Genomic DNA, 25,195 nt, shown 5'->3' with positions numbered 1-25,195 from the left:
AGATTAACGAATAATTGCCCCAAATAATAAATCTGGGTTGATTCAGTTGATTGCAAAAATGGGTTTTTCTGTCCAAAACTACGGTTGAGTACAGTCGCCCACACATTTAATGGCCCTGTTGCGCACCGAGCATGCGCAAAAACGCTCTGACCGACTCGGATGACTCACCGCCGCCATTTTCCTTTCAAAAAAGTGACATTGGTGACAGTTGAGTGCAAAAGTGCTTTAAAAATGCCGGTCAGGGTGGATATTACGCCTCCCCCGCCGGCCAATTCAAAACAGCCGGGGGTAACAAAGTCCCTCTTATACAACGGCTCCAAATTTCAAGGTTTCCAGAAATCGAAAGGCAATTCGTACGAAGTGGAAGTGGTTTTACAGGTTAGAAGTTGCAAATAATCGCACCATTGCCCCCCTTAACCAAAATTTCGATGACTTTGTACCGTTCGAACCCTTGTAGGACGTGTGACGTCCCTTTTGCTCACCGCTTATTTAAAGAAAACTAAAAATATCAACATATGCTAATGCAATCCGAAATGGCGGGAAATTTAAATTTCGCTCGTTTTTCCAGCACGTCGACGAGGAAAACTCCTATTTGTGTGGCTATTTGCAAATTAACGGGCTCACCGATGAGTATCCCACCTTGACTACGTTTTTCGACGGCGAAATTATCAGCCAAAAGTACCCGTTTTTGACCAGAAAGTGGGACGCCGACGAGGACGTGGACAAAAAACACTGGGTGAGCACCCAAATCTTTGTTTTTAGCACAATTTCAAAAATTACAAGTAGCCAAGCATCGCAGCTCACTATCTTATAATTATTATTTTCACAATCTAGAAGGCGCCAACCCAAATGTCAACTGTTAATGGACAGTCACAGCTTACTATCTTAATATATTTTTTTTTGTATAATTATTTTCTTAACATATCTCTTGTTGCAGAGCAAATTCTCGTCGTTTTCCCAATACGCCAAAACGTTCAATTCGGACAATTTCGATTATAAGGCGCTCGGCGACACCGACTATGTTTTTATGCGGTGGAAGGAGCATTTTCTTGTTCCTGACCATACGATTAAAGACATAAGTGGGGCCTCGTTTGCCGGTTTCTATTACATTTGTTTTCAAAAATCTAAAGCCACAATTGAAGGTTACTACTACCACAGAAGCAGTGAATGGTTTCAGTCGTTAAATTTAACACATGTGCCTGAAAATAGTATACAAATTTATGAATTTAGGTGAATTGGTTGAGTGAAAAACTTGGCTTATTTCAGTACTGCATGTCCTCGTTCTCTCTCTCTCTCTAGCGAAGTTGATTTTCACAGTATTTTTCAATAAGTGTACTAGTGAGCAGTATTTATTCATTATTTTTGTGTACATAATTATGGGTAGCTTGGTTTTAATTACTTCTTAAGAAAACGACTGGGTAATTGATTTAGTTTCACGTTTGATTTGTATAAATTTTTGTTTATTTAGCTTAAGTAGACTAAACAAGTCATTATTGTTATGTATATTGTGTATAAATGTATTAAATATATTTTTTTGAATTGTTTTTACCTTGCTGTTTCATTGGGGGTCGAGGAAAACACACCGTTAGAAATTATTCAGTACCAGCTATATTATTATTAAAATACACTTCATTAAACAAAAATAGGTGACACTATTTACGTAACATAAAACTGTTAGTAAAAAGTAATATAAATAAAGTAAAAAAAGTACAGGTTAAATTATATACAAATGATAGGTAACACAAAAATTATATACAACAACGTCCAACTCAAGGTGCAATACTGACTTATTCACTAAAATCCTGACAATTATTTACACTGATTACCCGAACTAGGACGGTTACGCAAAAAACTGCCTCAACTAATATTTGAAAAAATTACATTCTCTCCTTGATATGTCGATATACCAACCAATTTTGTACAATATCACAAAACCAAAACACACGTACAACAAATATCAAGATATAGTACATGAGTTTCTCGGCACACAACTCGTTCTCGTGTCGCTTCCCGGTGACGTTGGCGTACTTATAAAGCGTAGTTTACGTCCGTTGCTTTTTCTTTGACTGTGCGTGTATTTGAGTTGGGTCGAAGTGGTCGTAAGGGCGTATGATTTAAGGTAGGATTTGACGCAAGTCGGCAGAGGCAGCTGCTCGATGCTGTAAACTGTGGTGCGAGCAACGATGGCCCGACAGCACAGCTCTTGGAGGCTCAACACTGGGAAAATAGGCCATTAGCCCCAAAATTGATTGACAAACTAACGAAAAAACTAAAAATGAAAGCATGGAAAAGGAGTTATCGCAGGAAAGTCAGGGATATGGAGGATTCTATACTTACCGGAAATTTCATTTCATTAGACTGCAAATTACAGGAAAAGGAAAAAACTGCATTACAAAGGAATTAGATTCCGGGAAAATTAATATGAAACCTGTTGCACTTCACTAGTGTTGAAAAACACTCGTTCGTCATTTTGCAACAAGAAAAGGCTTACTCTTATTACAATTAGTGTCAACGAACGTCTTTCTTATGTAATTAATGACACGTCTTTATGCAAACAAGCTTGGCTTTTTCTTGTACAAGATACAACACTTTCTACACACAGACACAAAACGAACACAACTTATTTTTTGGAGAAATCTGGGAGCGAGGTCAGAATGAATAATTACATAAATAAAATTTGCAGCCTTTTGGGGAATCAAATGAGGTGGATTATAAACAAGGAATAATAAATTTATAATTTTTAACAAAACCAAAATTAGCCAAGTTCCGAACCAAAATATGTAGGTTCCATCAAAGTTTGATGGACAATAACAAAAACACTTACCTTTATTAGAGCGCCACAGTCTTTCCATGCCGTTCCTCTGGAGGGCCATCCTGGACAGCTCGCAGAAGCTCTCATGTATATTAAAATTACACAAGGGCGAAACTTCAAAAAAGGCCATACTGTGCCTATTGGCGTACATCTGTGCATCCCTTTCGCCCACTTTCCGCTTGAAGGCAAAATGCAGCCTATTTCCTACCAAAACTTTAGGCACACCTGGTGCATGTTCATCGACTTCTTTCAGCCACCTGTCCAGGCCGTCAAACGACCACCGATTCGTTATGTCGTACACTAGTAAAACACCCTGTGCTCCCCGCGAGTAGGACCGGATTATCGTGCAGAACCGGCCCTGGCCTGAGGTGTCCCACAGCTGCAGGCGGACGCGCTTGCCGTCGAGCAGAATCGTGGTGGTCTTGTAGGCTGAAAGGGGGCCGTGAACGAAACTGACTGTGGGGTCGGGGGCTTACCGCTGCCGCTGCAGAAGGGCGACTCGGCGGCGCCGTCGTCCAGCTCCGAGAGGATCTCCTGCTTGCCGACATCGCTGTCGCCCACTAGCAGGAACTTGAGAAGGTAGTCGTACGGTTTTTGGGGCGGCTTTCCGCTATCCTCAGCCATAGCAGTGGAGTCGGCCCGAGTCTAACCATAATAGTGGGTTTGCCTCACTCGGGTGCGAATTCACATTTGGGGCCACCGGCCCCAAAGGCAGGTGCACACGCGAAAATGCAAATTCCCAACGTTCGTTTATTTTTATTGGACAAGGTCGTTGCTTTGGGTAAATAAACAGATGGGCGATTTCGGCACTTTTACACAACCGGACGCGGCAAAAAACGCACAAACACTTTCACTAATCGCAAATTAGTCGATTTTGAACGTCTGGTGCACGAAAATGGGCAAAAATAACGTGTTTTTGGGCGAAACAATGGTCGGAAAAACGATCTGTCACTTTTTGTTGCCTTGACGGGAGCCACTGCACTACCAACCTAAACAAAATCCCCAAACAATTTACTTTCTACCACAATTTCTTTACCATAAATCAACAAATTTAAGGCCACTTTCACAACCATTTGCCCAGTTATTTGATTTAATGCCCAATTCTTAATTCCGGCGCGATTGTATGCGACTTACGGACAGTCTAATGATTTTGGCGCCACTTTGTTGATGGCACCACTTGGTAATTTTAAAAATCAAAATCAAGGAATGATATGTCAGGTTGCACAATGAAACAAAAAATGGTAATTAGTCGTTTATTGCTCGTAAAAATCCCTGTAAATAAAGTTAAAGGCCCCCTCAGGTGGCCCTTGAGACAACCAATCGAGAATCGTGCGAGATTATTATTAGAAAAAATGGGGGCTGCCTGCTGATTTCCCGTACTTACCTCGCAAAGCTCACTCCCCCCTAACCCTACCGGCAGCCCCTGGGTAGCCTGCGAGCGTTGGAAGAGACTGGACAGCCCCACCGTGCATTTGGCTAGGGTCCAGTTCTTTCTCGACACTAACGACCAACTGGTACACTGCCACCACCGTTCGTTCTTTCTCTCGATCGCTCGTTTCAACAGCTACACAGCATTTTTTCGACTGCTACACAGCACCACTCCGCCTGCTGTTCACATAAAACACGTTAGTCATTTTCATGAAGAATGGGGGAGGCGTCGTGGACGGCCCCAGCCGCCTTTTCAACCCTCGCAAAACAATTCATTCAACCATGCGTGAGAATAAGAGTTAATAAAGCGGCCGGGCGTAATGACTTCTTTTTTTTTCGACAAGAAAACAAGCCATGACTGGTTTTGTAAGTAAATTTATAGGGGAAATCGATTACACAACCAAAACTTAATCTAAAAATCAAACCGTACATGTCAACGAATCATTAAAAATGAAAAAAAGAATGAGAAAAACAAAAAACTAAAACTAACATGGAATCAATCGGACTGAGAAATCGATGATTTCATTCAAAATTATATTACATTTGTTTCTCCAAAAACAGATCAAATCAAACAAGAATTTTCAGTGCTAAGGTCTGAGGTGATTTTAAGTATCTAAGGTAAATACCTTTCAAGAGAGCAACGCCTGTAACAGCTTTCGCGCTCACTCTGCTACAGCTCTGCCACCTAGCGGACAAAAATACGAATTAAACTCACCACTGGAAGCCACACATTCAATTTCTGATCAAAGCGGCCTGTGGTGGGCAAATCTTGAGAGTTAAAGCACATTTTTCAAGTAAAACCCAATTTTTTTCGAAAAAATTTTGTTAAAAAATTTACACCGAAGTGGTATTTCGCCACAAATTCAGACAAAAATAGTGTGAAATTTGCCCTTTCCGGGCACGTTTATGAGGAAAAAACTAAGACTTGGTTCGTTTTTAAGACAAAGACTAATTAAGTATCAAAAACAACGCTAAAACCACAAAAATAAACCGAAATTGCTCTTATTGCGGGCTATTTCTGGATTAAAAACTCTCCGAAATATAAACAGAATAGACGAAAAACTGTATAATTTTCGCTTTTTTCACGTTTTTTTGCGTTGACACCACTGTTAGCCACTTTAATCATAAACGAAACAAGTTCAAAAAACCGCGCCCTACCTAAGACCTAGACCTGGACCGCGACTTGCTGTTGGACCTGGACTTGGACCTCTTCCCCTCCGACTTGGAGGCCGACCTCGACCTTCCCCTTGAACTCTTACTATCTGACCTGGAACGTGACCGACTCCCTGACCGATTCCTGGACCGTGACCTACTCCTCTTGCCCCGTGACCTCGATCGTGACCGCGAATACCTCGATCGCGAGCGCGATCTGGAACGTGACCTGTATCAGGGTTAGCCCAGTGGGCGTTCCCGCCCCATACCTTCTCCTGCCCCTGTATCTGCGGTGTGGCGACGTGGGCCGTCCGTACCGCGCCATCTGCACCCGCAGCTCCCTGCCGTCGAGCATCCGCCCGTCCATGGCGTCCAGGGCGTCCTCGGCGTCCCTCTTGTCGTAAAACCTGCCAAACACTCATTTCTCGCCCAAAACTCGAAAACTACGTACCTGACGAACGCGAAACCGCGGCTCTCGCGCGTGAAGCGGTCCCGCGGGATGTAGATATCGCCGACGTCGCCGCAGCGCTCGAACACCCTCCGGAGGTCCTCGGGGGTGGTGCGGTACGTCAGATTGTCGACTTTCAAGGAAACCATACCGTCGATGCGTGGGGGCGGCCGTCCGTAGCTCATTTTTTGGGTAAAATCGTTTGGAAAGTGTGAGGGATTCAAATAATTGCTGATATTCTACGCACGCAACACTGGACGTGGAGCAAAAACAATATGGCGGGGCGCTGATGCCGCCTCTTTTACGGGCACAAAAACACCCACGATTCGGCTATTTTAAAATTATTTGACACGTGTGAACACCTTCGGACATCTGGGACGTGCCGCCGATTCAATTTGGCGAAATTTGGGTCATTGAGTTATTTTTATTCGACACTTGATGGCCCGGCAGCGGCAACGTTGAGACGCACAGCCAACGTGACTTTCCCCAAACCGTAAATCAAACACGTGGTGTATTACTGGTTGTATAAAAACAACCTTTTATTTAAAACAATAAATACATAAAATAACAAACAGTCTGTTTTTTCAAGGGCTAGTTGAGCCCGAACTCGTTCCTGATCCAGGGATAATTCACCGGGCACTCAAAACAAGTGTACAGATACCTCTCCTGTTGAAAAAAACTGGAATAGAGCTTGCAAACGTTGGGCACCTTGCAGGCCAGCTCCTGTTTTTTGAAAAATTTAGCACAGTCCCAGGCTTTAAACCCGTTTAAATGGTCAATAGGGGTCGGGTTTTGCATCCATTCAATGGCTTGTGAATTAGTCACAAACCAGACGTCTGGTTGTTGCAAAATTTCACCGATAAAATCCTGAAACAATAAATACAACCAAGGCTAGGTTTCGTTCAAACAAACCTGGAGCGCGTCAAAATAGTCCCTATTTTTGAGCCAGGCTGTGTCCAAATGCAGCCCAAACGGCGCCCTATTGCCCAAATAATGCCGTTTGAAATTATTAGCCAGAATTTTGAAAACATCGTCTCCTGTTAAACCACCTGGGCAGGCGTCTAGCCTCGCACAGGAGTAGTCCCTAGCCTCGAACGGGTTCAAAACCATTTCCCACACACCTGGGTATGGTCTCGTCGGACACTCTTGTTTAATACACTCATGGGGTAGTTTATGGTCTAGCGTGTAGGGCCATAAGGGCAAATGGGTAAAAGGGGCCACTATGGAACTGTCGTAAACAAACCCAAACTCCTTCATCATTAAAAACTGGCGGTTTGAGCCAATTTGGAGGAAGGGGGCCCTCAGCCCCCTCAACTCCCTCAAACGAACGCCCGAAAAGCGGTGAATTATATTAGCCTGGCCTACCATTTCGTCGAACCAATCCTCAATGGTTGCGTTCAGTAACCAACGCCTAAAACTCACCGTCAACCCATGAAAAACACCACTGGGTCATACCCATAAGTAATGGAATGGACGGCGATTTCGTGCCCTTCGTTCCACAATTTCTGGGTTTGATGGTAATTATTGGACTCATGGCTCACGAAAAATGTGGCTTTGATGGGACACCCATTGGGGTTTAGGGCCCCGTTTAACAACCCATCCAGTAACACCCAATTGTGGGAATTGACGGGACCATCAAAAGTCAAAAGTACCATTTGGGGGACTTTTGATGGTTCCAAATTACCAGGGATTTGGGTACCATCAGGTGAACAGAAACAATGGGGTAGGGAACAACTCGAGTTGCACTCTGGTGCCCCAAATGGGTCGTTTTTGGGGTCGCAAAATTTTTCGTCGCTTCCGTCGGGGCAATCTAATGAGCCGTCACAGAAATATTTCTGGGGGAGGCAGGTACCATTGGTACATTTCTGATGGTTGTTGGGGCATTTGTTGATGGTTGTTGGGCGAGGGGTGATTGTTTCTGTGGTTGTAATTAGTTTTGGTTTAATTGTTTTGGGGGAATACCTGAAGTGATGTCGCAGTTGTCTACGTTTATTTTTACGTCACAAATTTGTTTGATGACGTCGAATAGAAGCCCCGAGGAGCACCGGAAGTCAAAGACTTCGCCCTCGAGACAAAGATAATATTTGGAGCATTCGCTAGACGTCCAAACTTTTTGCGGGGGGCGGTCAGGGTCGCGGTAAAAACGACCGTTTTCCACGCATTTTATTTTCTCACTGTGAGTGCTCGCTACAATAATTACGAAATATGATTGATTATCATCGGCTAGAGAGTGACTTAACGATTAGTTGTACACATAAGGAAATTTCTTTTTTATTATTCTAGTCCATTAAAAGCACCATAAAAATGCAAGCCGCGTCCGTATTGTGAAATGAAAAAACGTCCCCATTGTGTGTAGAATTTATTCAAATTATGTAAATCGTTACAATTTGCAAAAAAACGCCCAGATTGAGTCCAGAGCGTTCACTTTTATTGCGTTTGGTTAAGTGAAATTCAGCCTTGGCATTGCACGATACTTGGACGCAAAGAAAAACAATAATTGACCTCAATGACTGTTCCGGAAACCCACAAACCGGAGCATTTCTTTTTTCCAAAATTCGATTTTCAAAAATTTGGTAATCTGCATTACCGGTAATTAAACATGGCGGCAAATTCGTATACATACCGGCTAAAGCCCCAAAAACAGTAACAAAAAAAGCAACCACCTTGCCAAAGGCCATCACTGCACTGCTCTAACACATGTGAGGCGTCTTCCCGAAGCCTCGACTTTCTCAAGTGTGGGGAAACCAGTGCGTTACGCAACCGATTCGAATTTGCCGCCAAAATGACCCCTCATTAAAAAAACCACAGTAATTTGTCTCAGTCATTTATTAGGATTATTTCAGTCGTAAAAGCCAATTTGGGGCCAAATAGCGTGAAAAGTGAAACGTCGTCGCCATTGATCCATCACCCCCCTCTGTCATCTGTCAAAACCCAGCAACTGGCAAAATTCTCGTCATGTTTCCGGTATCGAAAATACCGCGGAAGCCGCACCTGGTGCAGTGTTTCAGTGCATTCAGCGCCGAGAGCATCTTCAGCGAGGAAAACATCCGAAAAACCGTGGCGAATTTCGCCAAAATGCGGCCGGTAAAGACGCAACCTAGCACACCCACCAAAAACGCCGCCGTGCTAGTACCACTGTGCGTCGTCGAGGGCCGCGTGTCGCTACTGTACACCTTACGAGCGGCAAATTTGAAAACACACCGGGGACAGGTCAGTTTTCCCGGAGGGATGGAGGACGCCGGGGACAAAACCGCCGAGCAGACGGCCGTTCGGGAGACCCAGGAGGAGCTCGGGATTGGACAGGACTTGATCGAGGTTTGGGGTAAAGGGAATGTGATTGTCAGTAGGAACGTGACAAGTGTCTTGCCTGTGATTGGTGCGCTCAAAATCGGGGATGTTCGGGACTTGCGGATTAACCCGAGTGAGGTTAAGGAGGTGTTTACCGTTCCGCTGGAAGTGCTGTGCGATCCGGAACATATCAGACATACGCAATTTCGGACCAATTATTCACTGCCTGTTTTCACAGGCGGGAGGAGGAAAATATGGGGGCTCACGGCTATCATCACACATTTGTTTCTCAAGGCGCTCATGCCCAAGTCAGTGTACAACCCCAGCATCAAGTTTGTGCCCCCTCTTAAGGGCTCTCTACCTTATCGTTTGTTGTAATTCGTTTCAATTCGGTTAATAAAGAAATTTTACGTACGTGACTACACAAAACCCTGTATCAGATTAATATATAATGGAAATAAATAAGATCTAAGATATCGCAAAATTTTAAATTTCAAAAAAATCCGTTGACAACTAACTGAGCTATCGGCTCGTGGGTCTTAGGTGAGACACCCTGTATAATAGATGAATATGAATTTTAATTGCCTTACCTTTGTATTATTGTCACATATTAATTAATCCTTGTATTCTTTTTGTATTGTTATTTATTATAACAACAAAGTGCTACGTTCACAGTTACCTTTATTACGTAAAAATACAATGTAACATAATTATGATCCATACTTAGCTAAATCGATACAAATGATAAACATTTTTAAGTAACTTTATAAAACTTAAAGATAATGCGGATTAAAAATTCAAGTCCAGCTCAAAATTTTGCAACAATACTGTTCAACAAGAAAAAGCCTTTAGTATCAAAAACAGTTCGCAAAAATGCACAGGGGGCACAAAACGCTCGGGACCGAGCGCCCTTTTCGGAAAAAACTATACAACAATAGTTTTTTTTTAAGAAAAGGGCGCCAGGAGCCACAGTTTGTGCCTCGCTGCAAGCGCACGCGCAAGGCTAGCGACACCTACCGGTGATAATTTTGTACTAAATCGCCCCTTGCCACCTGCCCTCGATGATTATGTCTCAGCAACAATGGGAATAGAAGTGGTAAAAACAGGCGTCTCGAGCTCTATCCGTGCCGTTGTTCTGAGCCCCAGTTGGTTCTTAATATGACTAATGATGTCCTGATCGGCGGGACAGCTCTGTCTGAACGCCTCCAACTCGTACATGTTGGCCATGTAGGTCCAGAGTGCGGTAAATCTGGTCGGAATTTCGAATTTCCGGAAGGCTTTCGCTCCGATCCGGATATGTTGAAGTCTCGGCATCAATTCGCAATCGAAACAACTCATAGTATCGCCGGTCAGAAACCTGGTCCCTCTCTTCGCCAGGAAGTCGTTGATTCTTTCCAAGTGCGAAAGGAGCGGCTGACTTGCCTCTTTCGTGTCAGTCGATTCGAACTTGGTTACGTACATTTTGAACTTGGTGTAGAGGTTTTCGATCAAAGTTGCCACTTCCTTGTCTTGCACGAATAAGTTATGACCGCCGGGGACGCTCTTCATGATATGTCGTTCGATTTTTTCGTTCTCCAAAATTGCCATTCCTCGGTCGATTAGAATGGGAGGTGGCGTTGCCTCGAAATTGGTGCGGAAGTCGGGTGGCGGTTTTTGCATATCGACTGTTGTCACCTTTAGACTGATTGTTTTCAGTTCGGCCAAGAGGTAGAGTTCCATGAAATATTCCTGGCAGAAGAGACAGGCGCCTTTGCGGCGGCCATCTATCGTTGAAGCCTGGAAAAAAATTATTACGTCAACTAAAATCGCACAGCTTGACGGCTTATCTTTTAATTTATTCAGGCCTGAAAATAAATTGATCGATGTGTTCACGCGTTAGAGATAACACAGTTTTCAACAGTTTATTTTTTGCGCCTCACTTGTACAATAATTATGCAAAATGCAGTCAATTTCTGCTAAACAACAAACTGATTAGTGATTACGTTTTATATTCAATGCAATTTTAATTGGAATAACTCATTAGAGCGCTAATAGCGTAATAGCTGATAAGTCGGTAATAGTGTCTTCAAACGTACGAACGAGGTCGTGATTATTTTGTAATTCTTATCATTTCGATAAATTTTCCACGACACAATAGAGTTAAGATTGTATAAAATTTATGATCAATACAAAAAAAATAATCAAAGACGTTAAAATTAATAATAATTACGCTATTTTAATTGTTTAATGATTACAACATCTATGATTCAGTGTTGCCAACTTAATTTCAAAATCACCTTGATCAGAAAGATGTAATCGGCCTATGAAAAAAAAATAAATATCGCTACTAGTTTTTGCGTTTTTCTCGGAAAATATAATATTTATAGAGAAAAAATTTAAAAGGCATTGAAAAACGCATTAAATTTTCTATTGAATGGTGAAAACCTGGAGTCGCTCCGGCTAACAGTTTCAATTAGAGGCATTTTTAAATTTCACTAAAAAATTCATAACTCAAAAACTAAAAGTCGTAGAGCAGTGCGGTTTGTTCGATTGAATTCTACGGCTCATTTTACATATTATATCGATTTTTCACAAGAATTAAAAATTTTTGCCTAAATTTAGGGTAGCCATTTGTCATAGTGAAAAATTTTATTCATTAAAAAAATTCATAACTCGAAAACTAAAAGTCGTAGAGCAGTGCGGTTTGTTCTATTGGATTCAGCGGCTTTTTTTCTTTATTATACTAGTTTTTCACGCAATTTAAAATTTTCAATTTTTTTGCTCAAATTTCCTGAGTAATAACCTTCAAAGAGATGAAAAAAATAAAAAATTTTAAACTCACTCCAGCAAATTTTTATGGACTTCTATATGTCTTAACAACCCACTAAAGTTGTTAAAAGTCCACAAAAAGTCCATTTGTTCGATTTTCTGATGTTTGATTTTTTCAATTTTTGTCGCGATTTTGGTCGATTTCGGGTACCCGGAACATTTCTCGAGCAATAGCTCCGGAACTATTAGAGATAACCCCATGAAGTGTATTATCGTTGAAAAGCTCTTTAAGTTATCTATTTTTTTCAAAAAAGATTATTGTTCTCCGACTAATAGTTTTCGAGCAAATTGCTGCTAAATGTAAAAATTGGTAAAATTTTAAAAAATTCATAACTACAAAACTATTGGGAATTTGGCAATTTTCTCGATGCCAATCGATTCCCCGGATCATTTTGCATAGGTAAGGATAAAAATAGTTCCACTTTTTGAAATAGTTTGGCCGTAATTGAGAAAATAAAAAAAAGCTAACACCCAGTTCCAGTGAATTCTGCGGCTCATTTTACGTATTATAGCAGCTTTTAACAAAATTTAAAATTTTGAATTTTTTTTGCCTCAAATTACACAAACTAAAAATATTTTTACTTTACAGAGGGTGTTACCAAAGTTATAATTTTTTTAAAGGAACACCCTATATATTTCTGCATAATTGGATTCTATGCAAAAAAATAAGGTAACTTTATATAAACAATTATGGGTCTACTTCTTTTTGTTTCGAAATTATTCAACTTTTCGTTATAAAAATGTATAACTAAGAAAAATGTATTACTCTTTTTAACTTGAAAACTACTCCGAATTCAGCAATTTGCTCGACGCCAGTCGATTCCCCAGAACATTTTACACGGATTTGGATCAAAATAGTTTGATTTCTTCAGTAAATAAACGCAATAAATTCAAAAAAAGTTAAAATTGTGGCGGTGTTCTAGTTCGAAAAACGCTTTCATAGTCAAGGACTGCGCGACACCTCCGAATACCTTTCTATCTCTTATCGCTTGCAAACAATTCAATGCAACAATTAGCAAAGCAAACACCGCACCACTTTGCCAATATTTATTTGCGCCAAACGATGTAAAAAAATTTACACAAGTTTATATGCAATGCAAACCGTTATCGAGGAGAGTTCATTGGGTGGGTAAAAAACCCAATACGACAAAACTAGATCGCGTTTCGCATTCCATCAAGGTTGGTAAACCTTGCAATTGCCCGTCGCGACACCCAACTGGGTCATATTTAATTAAATTGATAGTTTTGTTGAAAAAAAGAAAAATGTCATCGATCGATTGATTGTGCAAAGATAAAACGGAAAAGGAAATGACACACAACAGTTTTGGTGTGAAAGTTTCGTTCGGTACCGTTTAAGGAGGAGGGAAAAATTGGCATTTCAAGACGAAAAACACTTTCCTTTATTTTTACGAGCTATTTATAAAAACATTACGTAAGTTTCGGATGATTCTTGCGTCAATACATTAGTCATCTGTTTGAACATTTTTTTATTAAACATTTCTGCCACAACTTCCTCCTCCGCTGGAAAAAAATTACTTATCATATGAAACAATCGTGTTATTTGCAAGTTAAATTAATAAATATTACGCCATCTGCTGGTTGCGTATTTTAAAAAAACTCTGATCAATATTATCATTTTTATCTCACCCCGCACACACAAATTCCGTCGTCAAATTAAACCGTCTGGAAGCAATAATAATAAAAGTGACTTATCGGTGATATTTTCTGACATTCTTTCACTGTGTCGTAGCCATTATGATTCAGGTTTATGTCAAGTTGTTAAACAATAAAATGTACGAGAAAGGAATTTCAACACACTTTTTACTCTCGAGATTTGTTCAAATAAAGATATTGTTTTTTTGTACAGATATACAGTCACTAGTAAATATAAAAAAAGATTTTGCAAAAGATTAGATAAGGCAATTGAGTGTTCAAATTTAAAAACCACAATTTGTTTGTTTTCATTTACAAATTAATTACGCATTCATTATTTTAGGAAGCGGTAAAATTGTGAATGGACCATGAACTTGGTTTGTTTGCTCTGCAATGAAAATTTCGAAATTCGGTATTTTTAGTCGTTGTTTTAAATACATTTGGCACAAATGAAAGTCATTTCCAATATCAAATAAGGTGGTAACAATTGTTACAGTGACATATTGTTGTCAGAAATGCGCTTAACATTGTTTATTTTCCGATAAAGTAATTCAAAAAAATTCGTAATCAACGGATTTGCAAAAAACACGGATTTCTACGTTTAAAATCCGATCCAAATCAACTTTAATTGACACTTTTACGGTATTAATGTCACCGTATACTTTCCTTAATAACTGTCCCGGATTTCTAAAATATCAAAAATTACATAAAATAAGAAAGTTTTGCATTTTGAGTGCAAACGTTTATGAAAAAAAATCGCCCGAAAAAGTAGCGCTGCAACGAAATGACATAACACCATCTAATTAACATCTAAAAATTTATGCAAACATGAGGTTTTAACATCCTGGAGGCTGCTTTCAACAGCCTTGGAGCGCAATTTTCTCGAATAAATGCAGTACTAGAGGTCAAGGTTAATAAAATTGACCCTCCGGAGGTAATTTTTTAATCTGGCCAAAATTGAGACAATAATAAAATATTTGAAACTTTAAAAATAAACTTCCGTAATTTTTAAGTAGGTGGGTATTTATAAAAAAGCTGCCAAAAGCTGAAAGGAACAAAAAATCAAATAGAAATAATTAATAAAAAACGAAAAATTTGCACCTTTACTTTTGCTAGAACATAACAGTGAACAAATATTTTGCAAAAAATGTATGTATTTATTTAATTTCAAGGAATGGCAACACACTCAAAAATTTTTATTCCCGTTATTTAAAAGATTATTAAATGACTGTTTTCTAAGCTGTTTTTATATAGTTTTTGGTCAAAAGCCGTTTTTTTATTTCACAAGAAATTCCAAAAAAAATGTAGATTTGTGCAATTTTCATTTCAGTTGTTTCTTGATTCTTTCCTAAGCAATTCTCATTTAGTTTTTGGAAAAAAAATAGCAAATTTGATCAAACAACCGTTTTTTAAATTTCATTACAAATTCCAAAAAATTTTACAGTTTTGTGAAATTATTATACAACAGCTGAGTACTTAAATTAGATAACATTTACACTAGGCCAAACTGTACTCTTTTGTGACTGATTTACAATGACATACTGCTGTCAGCAATGCGCTTCAACTTGTGTATTTTCTGATAAAGCAATGAATGGATAAAGTACTGAAAAAAAATCCAAATCCAAAAAAAAACAAGTAGCTCTGTAACGGAATGACAACACAAATGCAAATAAGAAATTCTAACATCCTGGAGCGCAATTTTCTCGAATAAATGCAGTGTACAGGTCAAGGCCCAAGTTTTTTGCTGTCTTTCCCCCAAAAGTGAGACAATAAAACCGACTCAAAAAAATCCCACCGCTAATTACTCCCTAAGCCCCAGGTGTTGTTTGAAACTCTGAAAGTGAGTCATACCAAGTGGAAGACCGTGACATGTTTGCAGCTCAATGTGGGTAAACCGCCTGCACACAGGTCACGATTCTGTGTCAAAAGCCCTCAAAATTCAAAAATGGCGCCATTTTCCGGCCCAAGGTCGCGTTTTTTCGTTGCATATTGAAAGAAAGAAAGTTTTTCGAGGAGAGAACTTTCCAACATGTTGTAGGTGGCGAAATTGAGGCACGCCCCACGTTGAGATACTCACACGAATGATGAGCTCGATTTCGGGGACGTCTCCCTCAGAATGACCGTTTTCTGCTACTTCGTCCGACATTTCTACGGTGGAGGACTTCGTCAAAAGGCACTGGGTCGGCTTGGGACACGATTTCTAGCACTAGCACCACTTCTCTGCAACTTTGCTGTCTTGTGACTCAATGGGAAAAATTGAGTTGACAGTTGGAGGCCGGCAAGGACGGGCTCTGTAGGAGTTGGACGCCTTGCAGAGGGCGCTTTTACTTATTAAAAATTACACAGGCAACCCGTCACACACCCCTGTATTGATCAGGCCTATGCGCTCTTATTTAATAATAAAAAAAGATATTATTGTGTGTTAATAGTTATCAGATACAAACAACAACAACGTTGCAGTTTCCGGTGTTGTGCTTAGTTAACATAAAAAACAGTCATAACTTTTCATAATGCAGACAGTGACGATATTTCCTTTCTCGTCGCAATTTTCCCGTCCACAATTTGCAGTTTATTTGACAGATTGCATATAAGCACAAAATAAGCCACTAAAAGAAAATTACTTCTGCTTAGCATAAACTACGGATATCTAAAACAACGTACTAATAAAACGCTCGCGTCCTCCGAAGTTCCGTTAATGGCGCCAGAGGGCGCAGTTGTTTTATTACCCTCTAAGTTAAAAAACAACTAGTTAGACACTCCTAACTACAATTCCCATCATGCTTCTAGATGCAAGAGAGCCACTTATTAAAATAAAAAATTTTTTAAAATTTTACGAATTTCCTATTTTTTAAAGAAAATTTAATTCTCCACAAATTCCCTTTATACATTTTATATAGTATCTTTAACCGTATTCGCAGCGTCTTGAAAAATACGATACAAAGTGCGAATTTAAAATTTTTAATATATTTTTTCTCATGTTTCTTATGAAAATTTTAGTCCTAATCTGTTAGGAGTTAATTAAGTAATTAGTGAATTGGTTCTTTTACTCTGCCGTACTATTTTTTGCTCGATTCGCCTCCTAAGTTATAGTCCTCCGTAGCATAAGCCATAAATTGGTGTATTGTTGGTTGCCCGGGGCGGGTGAACCCCCGGGCCGCGTCCATCTTATCGCGTCAGTGTCACTTTTTGCATTTCGGACGTGAGATACGAAAGGTCTATTAAAGCAATGCTCGCGGCCTTCTTGCATTTCTCCCAATGGACATCGTGTTGGAAATTCATCCCTTGACGTGTGTTGGTATAAAATATCGCGCGATAAATTGAAACGTATAGGTGAAGTAGCGACCGAGTATCAGAACCCACCCCCAGTTCACGTCACTCAGAGTGGCTGTTAAAGCTTGACAGCCAGTTAGTCACAGCGGTTAGGTTACAACCCACCAGCGTCGAGTCCGAAACTTTACAAAACGAAAATTACCAACTAATACAAATTACGTTCGAGAATCATTTATCTTTCGGTGGTTGCTAACAATGATTACGAGGAGAAAGAACGGCGAAAAACGTAATATTTCACGTCACGGAATTGATGCTTTAGGATTGATGCTTTTGATGGAATTTGCGCCAGTGTCGCTCGGATTTAATTCATCAAACGGGATAAGCGCAAATATTGAAAAGTTCCAATTTTGTCAACGCTAGCAAGGAAAACCAACGACAATGGAAGACGCAAAAATACATCAATTTGCGTGGCTTTAAAAAATAAAGTTATGACAAAATAGTACTAATACCATTTGAGGAAAGTTCCTAAATGGTGATTTTTTGGAGCGTCTAAGCTTCTGGGTAAAATGTGCACGTTTGCTTTTTCTGGAGGACTGAGAGTTTTGTTTGGAAAAAAGCGAGACAATCTAGCGTAACTCTCGTGTGATTACGCTGTAGTGTAGCTAGGGTGTTTATAAGTTTTTCCGCATCTCGAGTTAAAGGTAACGGCGTGAAGTTTTCTAATTTGCAAACTTCCCTCGGCAGATGTTTATAAAATAAACATGAACGGCTATAAGTTGCGGCATTGAAACCGTTTGAATTCCGCCCGCGTCTGCATTCATACATATTGACAGGCAGCCCCTTCAGATATCGATGACATTTGGATTCTATTTGTGTAAAACATGAAATCTGGCCTGCGATACACATCTATACGCTCCCGACGTGACTTGTTTCCTCCAATCGCTCGTTTGAAATTTTTAAAAACTAATCCCAAATCGCGGATTAAAGACGGCAATCTGGCGCAACTATTGCTCATTTATCTTGAAAAATGGTGAAAGGCAGCTTACGCTGGAAAAAAATTAAACACCGGAACGATCCGGAGTCGATGATTTATCGCCGAATTCAAATCGGTGGAGTTTTTATTGCGCGCATATGGTGATTTTTCTTTGAGTGTAGTACGTCCGTCTTTGATTTACACTGTAGCAGGTGTCCGGAACGAGTCCGGGACTCCGGGAAATACATCGATCGAGTCACGACCAGAGCCGGACCCGTGCTACTTGCGGGGATTTCATTTGGGGGGAAATGCCGAAAGCCGGGCCTGTGCCGTATATATTGGCTTGATATGATTTAGTGTCTCCGCACGGAGCCATGATTGCTGCCCGCTGTTCCCAAATGAACACATCCATATTTTTTTCACACATGCTGGTGGCAGGACTGTTTGTTAATATGTCCCCTTCGACGGAAATATCTATTTCTGGATATAATCAAATTGATATCGGGTTTATTGCGCGTTTTATTTACGTGAGAATGGCGCAAAATGTTTTTTTGAGTTATGACGTCTAGACATTTTCGGGTAAAAAATGAATGTTTCATCATTTGTTTTTTTCATTGAAATTTGACGTACAAGTGTCCTAAGATGTCCTAAACCCGTGACTAAAATTTTATTAAAATCGGTCAACATTTGACTAAGATATAGACTAAAATGTCTGAGATCTACAAAATTGGAAGAAATTCTTAAGTTTACTTAAGTTTAAAAATTATTGCAAGCATTACTACTACACCGATTTTAATGTAATTTGGTCCACAAATGGTTCAAAGTGTCTAAATTAATTGTGCCGAGTTTTACCCAAATCGTAGTCTATTTACGTATCTAGAAATCAAAATGGACGACGGCAACATATTTGAAATACAACAGAGAATCTAAAGTAAATAATTATTTACGAAGTTACTATAAAAACAAATTAAATGAAATTTAAAACTAGATAGACCATTTATTAAAGTAACTCATCTCAAAATTTCATTAAACTGGGTGTTTTTTTGAAAAATAGACCAAAATGTCTAAGAAATAAAAATTTGAAAAAAACTTCAACCACCAATTGGTGCAGGCTTTACTAGTGCACCGATTTTGATAAAATTTGGTCTATGAATGGCTTAAGATATTTGAATTAATTGTGTAAAATTATGCTCAAATCAAAGTCCATTTACTTGTATTAGAAATCGAAATTGATGTCGGCTACAAATTTGGACAACAAAAGCGAAGCTAAAATAAATAAATATTTTCTATACTATAAAACCAAATTAATTGAAATGTACAACACAAATAGAGGATTTATTAAAATAACTTTTCCCAATTTTTTATTAAAAACGGCCTATGTTTGTTTGTGAAGTAGACTAAAATGTCCATGGAATACAAACTTGAAAAAAATTACAATCCACTTTAAAAATTCTTGCAGCCAGTACGAGTAAACCGATTTTAATGAAATTTGGCCCACAAATGGCTCAAAGTATGTAAATACACTGTGCAAAATTTTACTCAAATCGGATTCCATTTACGCATGTTCAAAATTAAAATGGACGACCGCTATAAACTTGGAAAAAATCCAAAGGAACTCTAAATTGAAAATTAATCACAACTTAGGCGGTTTTAGCAAAGTTTGACATACAAGTTGCTCAAAATGTTTAAAATATTTGCAAAAAATTTAACTCAAAGTTATATTGGACTTTGTTTTAATTCAGAACAAAAAAAAATGTTTGTTACGAGGACAATAATTATGCCTAAAATGAAGAATTATTTTTGCAATTATTATAAAACAAAATTAATTGAACTTTAAAACACAGAAACACCATCTATAGAAAAAAACTCGTCTCAAAATTTCGTTAAAATCAGTCAATGTTTGCTTGATAAATAAACCAGAATATCCAGGAAATATTAATTTCAAAAAAATTTCAACCAAATTTAAAAATTATTGCAGGCATTAGTAATGAACCGATTTTAAAGAGATTAGGTCCACAAATAGTTCAAAGTATCTAAATTAATTGTGCTAAATTTTACTCAAATCGGAGTCCATTTACTCGTGTTGGAAATCAAAATGGACGACTGCTACAAACTTGGGAAAACTCCAAAAAAACGAAAATAAAAAATTAATCAAGTTGGCCAATTTTAATAAAATTTGGCCCACAAGTTACCTTAAATACTTAGACTATTTGCGCAAAATTTGATTTAAATCGACAAACTTTTACATTTTTTATTAATTATTAATTAAGATGCAATTACTTCTACAAAAGATTATAAGGATCTATAAAAGTGTTTTTCTAGGCTTAATGAATAAGTACGTTGCTGAAAATTAACCAAATTTCGTATATTTTGTGGTTTGTTTTAGCTGGAATTGAGAATAAACCAATGGTCTGAAATAAAAAATGATTTCGGAAATTATTGTCAAACGAAATTGATATTTCGGTGGTTTCCTCTGGGGTTCTGGTTATTTATGTATGCGTGGGTGGTGGAATTGGTGTATTGTCTGGAGTGAAATGTGCCTGTCACGGAACAAATCTGGCATAAATAGCTCCTAAATCTAATGGATGATTTCTCATCTAGTTAATCTAAGGTGAGCCATCTTAGTATCCAGTTAATAGGGTGGGAATTTTAAACAGACGCCGTCTTGGGACGGCATAATTGAGTTAGGGATGATAGCTGACATTATGGAAACAGGGGACTAACACTCGGAAACTTTACCGAAATAAATTGTTCAGGTTATAGTACATTAATTTCGGAACAAAAATTTAACTCGCTTAATTGCCCCTTAATTTTATTTCGTCTAAGAGGAAATAAATAATCGACTACGAACGAGCAGAGAATGGAGGATAACGGCGATTTAAAAAAAGAATCGAATCCAATAGATGATATCGGACGGATTTTTCCATTACCTGACGCTATCTGCGTGATGAATGAGGAAAAACCGGAAAACATCACTTTACCGGGCGCTTCCTTATTATTGCAATCGGGAGATAAATTGTTCTCGAACTCATCGCCAATTCGCAACAAGTGCAAAAAACCGCCTTTGCGAACGCATAACACAATAAAGCCGCCCAAAGTATAATGAATATAGTTTAAATCCCTTTTGTTTTCCCCCAAGTCGGGGAAAAACACGTAAGTCGGCCTCAACAATTCTCGCCAAGGATCAGCAAAGTTCCGAAGTCATTTTCATCCATTCCAATCCACTTTCCCTCGTCAAGCGAAACACTATGAATATTTCAAAAGGTGCCTGTTTTTCACACACGCTTTAAAAATCGCAACATAACTTTTCATTAGACTTAAGGAAAATCTACGTTACAAGGCTAATTCGCATCGCGATACGTTTGATATACAATTCTAAAGAGGAAATCCTGATCCGTGCGTTTTGACGTAAGCACCGGAACTTCCCCGCATTCACCACTCCATATGGAACCGGAAATAAGAAAACGCTCGAATGTTGAAAAGCGCTCGACTCGAGTGCGCCAACATTTAGATGTTGTTCCCCCATTCCAGAATTTATTTAATTAACAACCGTTATCTTGTAAAAAACTTTCATTGCCCGTTTATTTTTATCACCAAAGGGGTGCATACTAAAACACTGTCCTTGATTGGATTCTTCCGCCTCGGACTAGACAACAATTAAAAAATCGCCAAAACCCCATCGCTCATTTTGCGTTTCTCCCGGATTAAGGGACGGTGTCTGGTGTTGCGGTTTCTTCTTGTGATAAATGAGCCGGGATCACTTATGAGTTAAGTTGGAAGATCCTGGAATTTCTCCCTCTTGCCGTCTAATTTCCCACTTCGAGCCGTTGCCACTTCACTGTACCCAAGCGTCTAATTAAAAATTACATCGGGATGCGTGAACATGTCACGATTTTTATCACACAGCTTTGCATATTTTAAGGAAGCTTCTTCCATAAAGGCAAAAAATAGCAGACGGACGTGACGTGACAACAAATTGGCCACAGATAAGCGCAAATAGACGACAGCGTGCTCGAGGCGAGCTTTGGGCCTCCAAGTCTAACCAAAAGTATTTTTTCGGCAGCAGAGATTAAACTAGCTTATTATCAACTGTTTTGAGCAAAAGCAAACCAATAACAAAAAAATAATAATTTTGTGCGTTACTTTTAAATTCACTTTGTATTATACACGACGATAAAGAGATTGTCACATTTTCACGCGTAGATAAACAATATCTTCATTGTCTTGTATATCAGATATTATTTATTTTAATATTGTTTAAAAAACAAATATTATTAAAAACTGGATTCGTTGCATTTTGAAGCCTTAGTCACACATTTTGCAAAAAAATTCCATTTGATAAGTTGACATATTATGAAAGAATCAGTCCAAAAATTATGATTTTCCAACACAAATGGTCATGTTTTCTTAAATGATCTAGTTAACTGTGTTTTTTTTTGTTATAATTTTATATGTTTAGAGAAAAAAGTACTTGACATTAATATCACGGCCAACTTGACGACTTTACCTCAACACATAAAGCTTTACACTCCAAACAACCTCTTTATTGTCTTGTATAATAACGATAATTAAAAAATAATGTAATAATTTGAAAAAACTGTGATTTTTTTGTGTGACCTTGACCAACAGCAATCCCATAAAACCCGATATAGTTTTGTTTGAACAGATGAGGGCCACACTCACCCTCTGCAATGGGTCATTGGGACCAACAGTCCATAACCGATCATTCAGTGGGGTGGAATTAGGGTGGCTGTGCATAATAAGACGTTTGTCTGAACCATGATTCAAACTCTCGTCATCCGGTCCTATTATTTGGGCTTATCGCCTATTGATAAAAGCCATCGATTTTAATCGAGGGTGAACATGGGGGAGATAAGTGAATTTGATGCCAAAATGCACCCCGTGCAATTTTTTATTTCAATTAAATTAGGCAACCAACAATACACTAATTACAAAACAATGGTAAAAGAAATAATTATACCGACAGAACCGCCTTTATTTTTATTTATACGACTGGACAAAACGTCTAATTGGCAATTAATTATAAATTCCATTGTTAATTGCGCCAATTTACATAAAGACGCAACCAGTAATACACCAAATGTAGTGCGTTTGCGTATCAGAAAATTAATAAGATAAGTGGTTGTGACTAAAGAACGTGAAACAAAAATCGAATAAGTGCCTTAATTTTTTACACAAGACTCAAATAAGTGTTGCATTTACGTGATACACCTGCAAGTGAGTCGAATTCGATTAATTACGTCGCGTTTTTTTGGCCATGTAAAAAGGGGAGTCACTCAGCTATCGCAAAGCGCGCTAAATTCGAATTTTGTTCGCAGAAATGGCCAGCCAACTTGACCGTGTCATAATGTGCCCCATCTGCCTGGACACTATGACCAAACCGATAATTCAGTGCCAAACGGGGCACAGTATGTGCGGGGATTGCGTCAAAGACAATTTGGTGAAAAACTGTCCACAGTGTCGGGGCCCCATTTCAACGACACGCAACTACCAGTTGGAGCAAATCATCGAAAATATGCCCAGAGATTTGAAATGTCCGTGTTTTTTTGCCGATAAGGGGTGTAAATACATGCTTTCGCCGACTGAAAAGGCCGATCATGAGGTCGAGTGCAAGAATCGCAAGTTTTTGTGCGAAGGGCGCAAATTTGCGAAGTGGAAGTGCGAGTGGTTTGGGAATTACGGCGAGTTGGAGCAACACTTTAAAGACGTTCATCGGAACTGTATGGAGTATAAAATGCAGACTGAAATGAATATTCGACTCGATAAGGATTTTAAAGACGTTCAAATTATTTCGTTTTTTAACGGAGCTCAGTATTTCTGGTACAAGTTTGTGGTTGACGTGGCCCTGCAAAGGGTCTTTTGGGTCTTCCAGTTCATAGGGCCCAAAAAACAAGCCAAGAATTACTACTACGAGTTTGAGATCAGCAACGGACCGATCCGAAAATTCAAAGTGACTGAAGTTTGCGACAACGACGTCGTTAAGGCTGAAGATTTGTTCCGTGACGAGAAATGTGTGTCACTGTCGTTCAATTCGGTCAAAAGTTACTTAAACGACAACGGAAAATTGCCAATTAAGTTCCGGATCATGGCGATGAGGAAACACAACGAAGCTTCGAAATAATTTTTTGTTTATTGTTTTATTATGTATTACTTTTTTCTCATAAATATACGTTCTCACCCTTGGTCGAGTGTCGTTTTACAAGTTATAGTAACCCTATTAATTACCAAATTTGACTCATCTAGTGACTCATGTACAAAGCGAGTGGCACGCTTTTGACACGTGACTCTTGCACATTCCTTGCAAGTGTAAAACGATCAAAGAGTCCTGGCCATAACAATGGAACATCGGTCGCTAATGTGGCCTTCTGCGATCCCTTTAAACAGGGCGGCAAGCTAAGTGCACTTGATAAATAAATAATTCAACAATTTAATTGTTATTTAACTTGAAAATAACGTTTTAAGCAGTTAAGTGTTTAAAACAACGTGAAAATAAGTAAATATCAACTTAATTTAAATTAGTTTAATTCGTAATTAATTATTTTTAGTGTCCAATTTTTTGTTTTTTTCTTTGCAAAACTTAAATTAATCCTAAATTTAAAATTTTGTTACGATTGGGGCTAGGAACAATTAGTTTCATATAATTTTTGCCCAAATCTACTCACAATAAAAAATAATTTTTTTTCAGAAATTTAATAATAATTTTGGGTAATTTTATAAAAAAATGTGGAAAAACTGTGAAAAAAGTAACCTTATCTAAGTTCAAACCCTGTGATTATTTTTTGAATTATATTATAGTGAATAATATTTTTAATAGACTCTGGTCCGATTTTGTGTGTTTAGATGAGCTACAGAACTAGCAGGCTAAGTTTTGAACAGTTATTTAAATTTTGACGATTTTCCTTGATAAATTAAACAAGCTTGTCTGTCACATAAGTCGCAATTTTTTGCTAAACTCCAACGATTGCCAAAAAAGATACAACAAAATTTTGCTCGAAAACTAGTCATTTCTCGAAAACTGGATTCGAAAAGAGTAAAAATAATTTTAAAACTGTTGTGATCCGTCAAAATTATATTTTATTAAAAACTACATGTTTCGACTCACACTCGCGGTCATTTTCAGGCAATTGAAAAAGTTAAAACAGGTTTAAAATTATTTTACAAAATGGTGAATTTAAACATAGTGTAACTTTTTCAAAATACAATTTTGAGAGAAGAGGAATATTTATTATCTTGACAAAAAAAAAATTATTGAACAAAAATGGAAAATTTCATTGTTGCTCAGCTGTCTGAAACATCAACATAAAATTGTCTTAGGTCACTAGATGGATACAACTGTTCAATT

General features: G+C 38.5%; 7 protein-coding genes and 1 long non-coding RNA gene across 10 annotated transcripts; 3 read left to right on the top strand and 5 right to left on the bottom strand.

Moving 5' to 3' along the window:
- The first annotated feature begins 167 nt into the window (after positions 1-167).
- Positions 168-1,548, top strand: LOC658301 (glucose-induced degradation protein 4 homolog). The gene is made up of 3 exons (XM_964703.4): positions 168-378; positions 569-736; positions 938-1,548. The coding sequence occupies exons 1-3, from the start codon at positions 232-234 to the stop codon at positions 1,232-1,234; spliced, it is 612 nt and encodes a 203-aa protein (XP_969796.3). The 5' UTR covers positions 168-231; the 3' UTR covers positions 1,235-1,548.
- Positions 1,549-1,585: 37 nt separating this feature from the next.
- Positions 1,586-3,809, bottom strand: Rab40. Its single transcript, XM_964767.5, has 3 exons — positions 3,289-3,809; positions 2,825-3,241; positions 1,586-2,217 (listed from the first exon to the last, which is right to left on the bottom strand). Exons 1-3 carry the CDS (start codon positions 3,434-3,436, stop codon positions 1,958-1,960), a joined length of 825 nt encoding a protein of 274 aa, XP_969860.2. The 5' UTR covers positions 3,437-3,809; the 3' UTR covers positions 1,586-1,957.
- A 242-nt stretch (positions 3,810-4,051) lies between these two features.
- SC35 (SR family splicing factor SC35) lies at positions 4,052-6,333 on the bottom strand. Of its 3 annotated transcripts, XR_001575378.2 has the most exons (5): positions 5,844-6,333; positions 5,662-5,799; positions 5,399-5,621; positions 4,867-4,925; positions 4,052-4,420 (listed from the first exon to the last, which is right to left on the bottom strand). XR_001575378.2 is itself a non-coding variant. In XM_008199148.3 (4 exons), exons 1-3 carry the CDS (start codon positions 6,023-6,025, stop codon positions 5,399-5,401), a joined length of 543 nt encoding a protein of 180 aa, XP_008197370.1. In that variant the 5' UTR covers positions 6,026-6,333; the 3' UTR covers positions 4,600-4,925. The 3 variants fall into 3 exon arrangements, 2 of the variants coding, with proteins under 2 accessions (XP_008197370.1, XP_008197371.1); XM_008199148.3 differs by lacking the exon at positions 4,052-4,420 and having other exon boundaries at positions 4,600-4,925; XM_008199149.3 differs by lacking the exon at positions 4,052-4,420 and having other exon boundaries at positions 4,600-4,925; positions 5,399-5,609; positions 5,844-6,332.
- A 65-nt stretch (positions 6,334-6,398) lies between these two features.
- Positions 6,399-8,547, bottom strand: ChLD3 (Chitin and LDLR binding deacetylase 3). Its single transcript, NM_001110541.1, has 5 exons — positions 8,464-8,547; positions 7,803-8,027; positions 7,296-7,758; positions 6,753-7,251; positions 6,399-6,707 (listed from the first exon to the last, which is right to left on the bottom strand). The coding sequence occupies exons 1-5, from the start codon at positions 8,516-8,518 to the stop codon at positions 6,432-6,434; spliced, it is 1,518 nt and encodes a 505-aa protein (NP_001104011.1). The 5' UTR covers positions 8,519-8,547; the 3' UTR covers positions 6,399-6,431.
- Positions 8,548-8,653: 106 nt separating this feature from the next.
- On the top strand, positions 8,654-9,542 carry LOC658602 (uncharacterized protein). Its single transcript, XM_964978.4, has one exon. It carries the CDS (start codon positions 8,796-8,798, stop codon positions 9,504-9,506), a length of 711 nt encoding a protein of 236 aa, XP_970071.1. The 5' UTR covers positions 8,654-8,795; the 3' UTR covers positions 9,507-9,542.
- A 250-nt stretch (positions 9,543-9,792) lies between these two features.
- Positions 9,793-15,891, bottom strand: Clic (Chloride intracellular channel). Its single transcript, XM_965049.5, has 2 exons — positions 15,667-15,891; positions 9,793-10,904 (listed from the first exon to the last, which is right to left on the bottom strand). Exons 1-2 carry the CDS (start codon positions 15,733-15,735, stop codon positions 10,194-10,196), a joined length of 780 nt encoding a protein of 259 aa, XP_970142.1. The 5' UTR covers positions 15,736-15,891; the 3' UTR covers positions 9,793-10,193.
- Positions 13,313-15,657, bottom strand: LOC135266585 (uncharacterized). Its single transcript, XR_010334715.1, has 2 exons — positions 13,584-15,657; positions 13,313-13,457 (listed from the first exon to the last, which is right to left on the bottom strand). It is a non-coding gene; the product is annotated as an uncharacterized LOC135266585 (long non-coding RNA).
- Positions 15,892-22,911: 7,020 nt separating the features above from the next.
- On the top strand, positions 22,912-24,036 carry LOC103314123 (E3 ubiquitin-protein ligase SIAH1). Its single transcript, XM_008199150.3, has 2 exons — positions 22,912-23,070; positions 23,172-24,036. Exon 2 carries the CDS (start codon positions 23,174-23,176, stop codon positions 23,972-23,974), a length of 801 nt encoding a protein of 266 aa, XP_008197372.2. The 5' UTR covers positions 22,912-23,070; positions 23,172-23,173; the 3' UTR covers positions 23,975-24,036.
- The last annotated feature ends 1,159 nt before the right edge of the window (positions 24,037-25,195 follow it).

Source organism: Tribolium castaneum, chromosome 6 (assembly GCF_031307605.1).
Source record: "Tribolium castaneum strain GA2 chromosome 6, icTriCast1.1, whole genome shotgun sequence".
NCBI classification, from domain to species: Eukaryota; Metazoa; Arthropoda; class Insecta; order Coleoptera; family Tenebrionidae; genus Tribolium; species Tribolium castaneum.
Note: the sequence above shows the minus strand (reverse complement) of the source record. Positions and strands in the feature narration are given on the sequence as shown.

Coding starts and splice junctions, on each gene's coding strand:
- LOC658602 (XM_964978.4), top strand. CDS start 8,796: ATGTTTCCGGTATCGAAAATACCGCGGAAGCCGCACCTGGTGCAGTGT.
- LOC658301 (XM_964703.4), top strand. CDS start 232: ATGCCGGTCAGGGTGGATATTACGCCTCCCCCGCCGGCCAATTCAAAA. Junction 379..568: donor AAGTGGAAGTGGTTTTACAG/GTTAGAAGTTGC, acceptor TCGTTTTTCCAG/CACGTCGACGAGGAAAACTC. Junction 737..937: donor ACGTGGACAAAAAACACTGG/GTGAGCACCCAA, acceptor CTCTTGTTGCAG/AGCAAATTCTCGTCGTTTTC.
- LOC103314123 (XM_008199150.3), top strand. CDS start 23,174: ATGGCCAGCCAACTTGACCGTGTCATAATGTGCCCCATCTGCCTGGAC.
- Rab40 (XM_964767.5), bottom strand. CDS start 3,436: ATGGCTGAGGATAGCGGAAAGCCGCCCCAAAAACCGTACGACTACCTT. Junction 3,242..3,288: donor GCCCTTCTGCAGCGGCAGCG/GTAAGCCCCCGA, acceptor GCCCCCTTTCAG/CCTACAAGACCACCACGATT. Junction 2,218..2,824: donor ACTGTGGCGCTCTAATAAAG/GTAAGTGTTTTT, acceptor CTATTTTCCCAG/TGTTGAGCCTCCAAGAGCTG.
- Clic (XM_965049.5), bottom strand. CDS start 15,735: ATGTCGGACGAAGTAGCAGAAAACGGTCATTCTGAGGGAGACGTCCCC. Junction 10,905..15,666: donor AAATCGAGCTCATCATTCGT/GTGAGTATCTCA, acceptor ATTTTTTTCCAG/GCTTCAACGATAGATGGCCG.
- SC35 (XM_008199148.3), bottom strand. CDS start 6,025: ATGAGCTACGGACGGCCGCCCCCACGCATCGACGGTATGGTTTCCTTG. Junction 5,800..5,843: donor CGCGGTTTCGCGTTCGTCAG/GTACGTAGTTTT, acceptor AGTGTTTGGCAG/GTTTTACGACAAGAGGGACG. Junction 5,622..5,661: donor AGATACAGGGGCAGGAGAAG/GTATGGGGCGGG, acceptor ACCCTGATACAG/GTCACGTTCCAGATCGCGCT.
- ChLD3 (NM_001110541.1), bottom strand. CDS start 8,518: ATGGCCTTTGGCAAGGTGGTTGCTTTTTTTGTTACTGTTTTTGGGGCT. Junction 7,759..7,802: donor CAACTGCGACATCACTTCAG/GTATTCCCCCAA, acceptor TTACAACCACAG/AAACAATCACCCCTCGCCCA. Junction 6,708..6,752: donor ACTATTTTGACGCGCTCCAG/GTTTGTTTGAAC, acceptor TTATTGTTTCAG/GATTTTATCGGTGAAATTTT.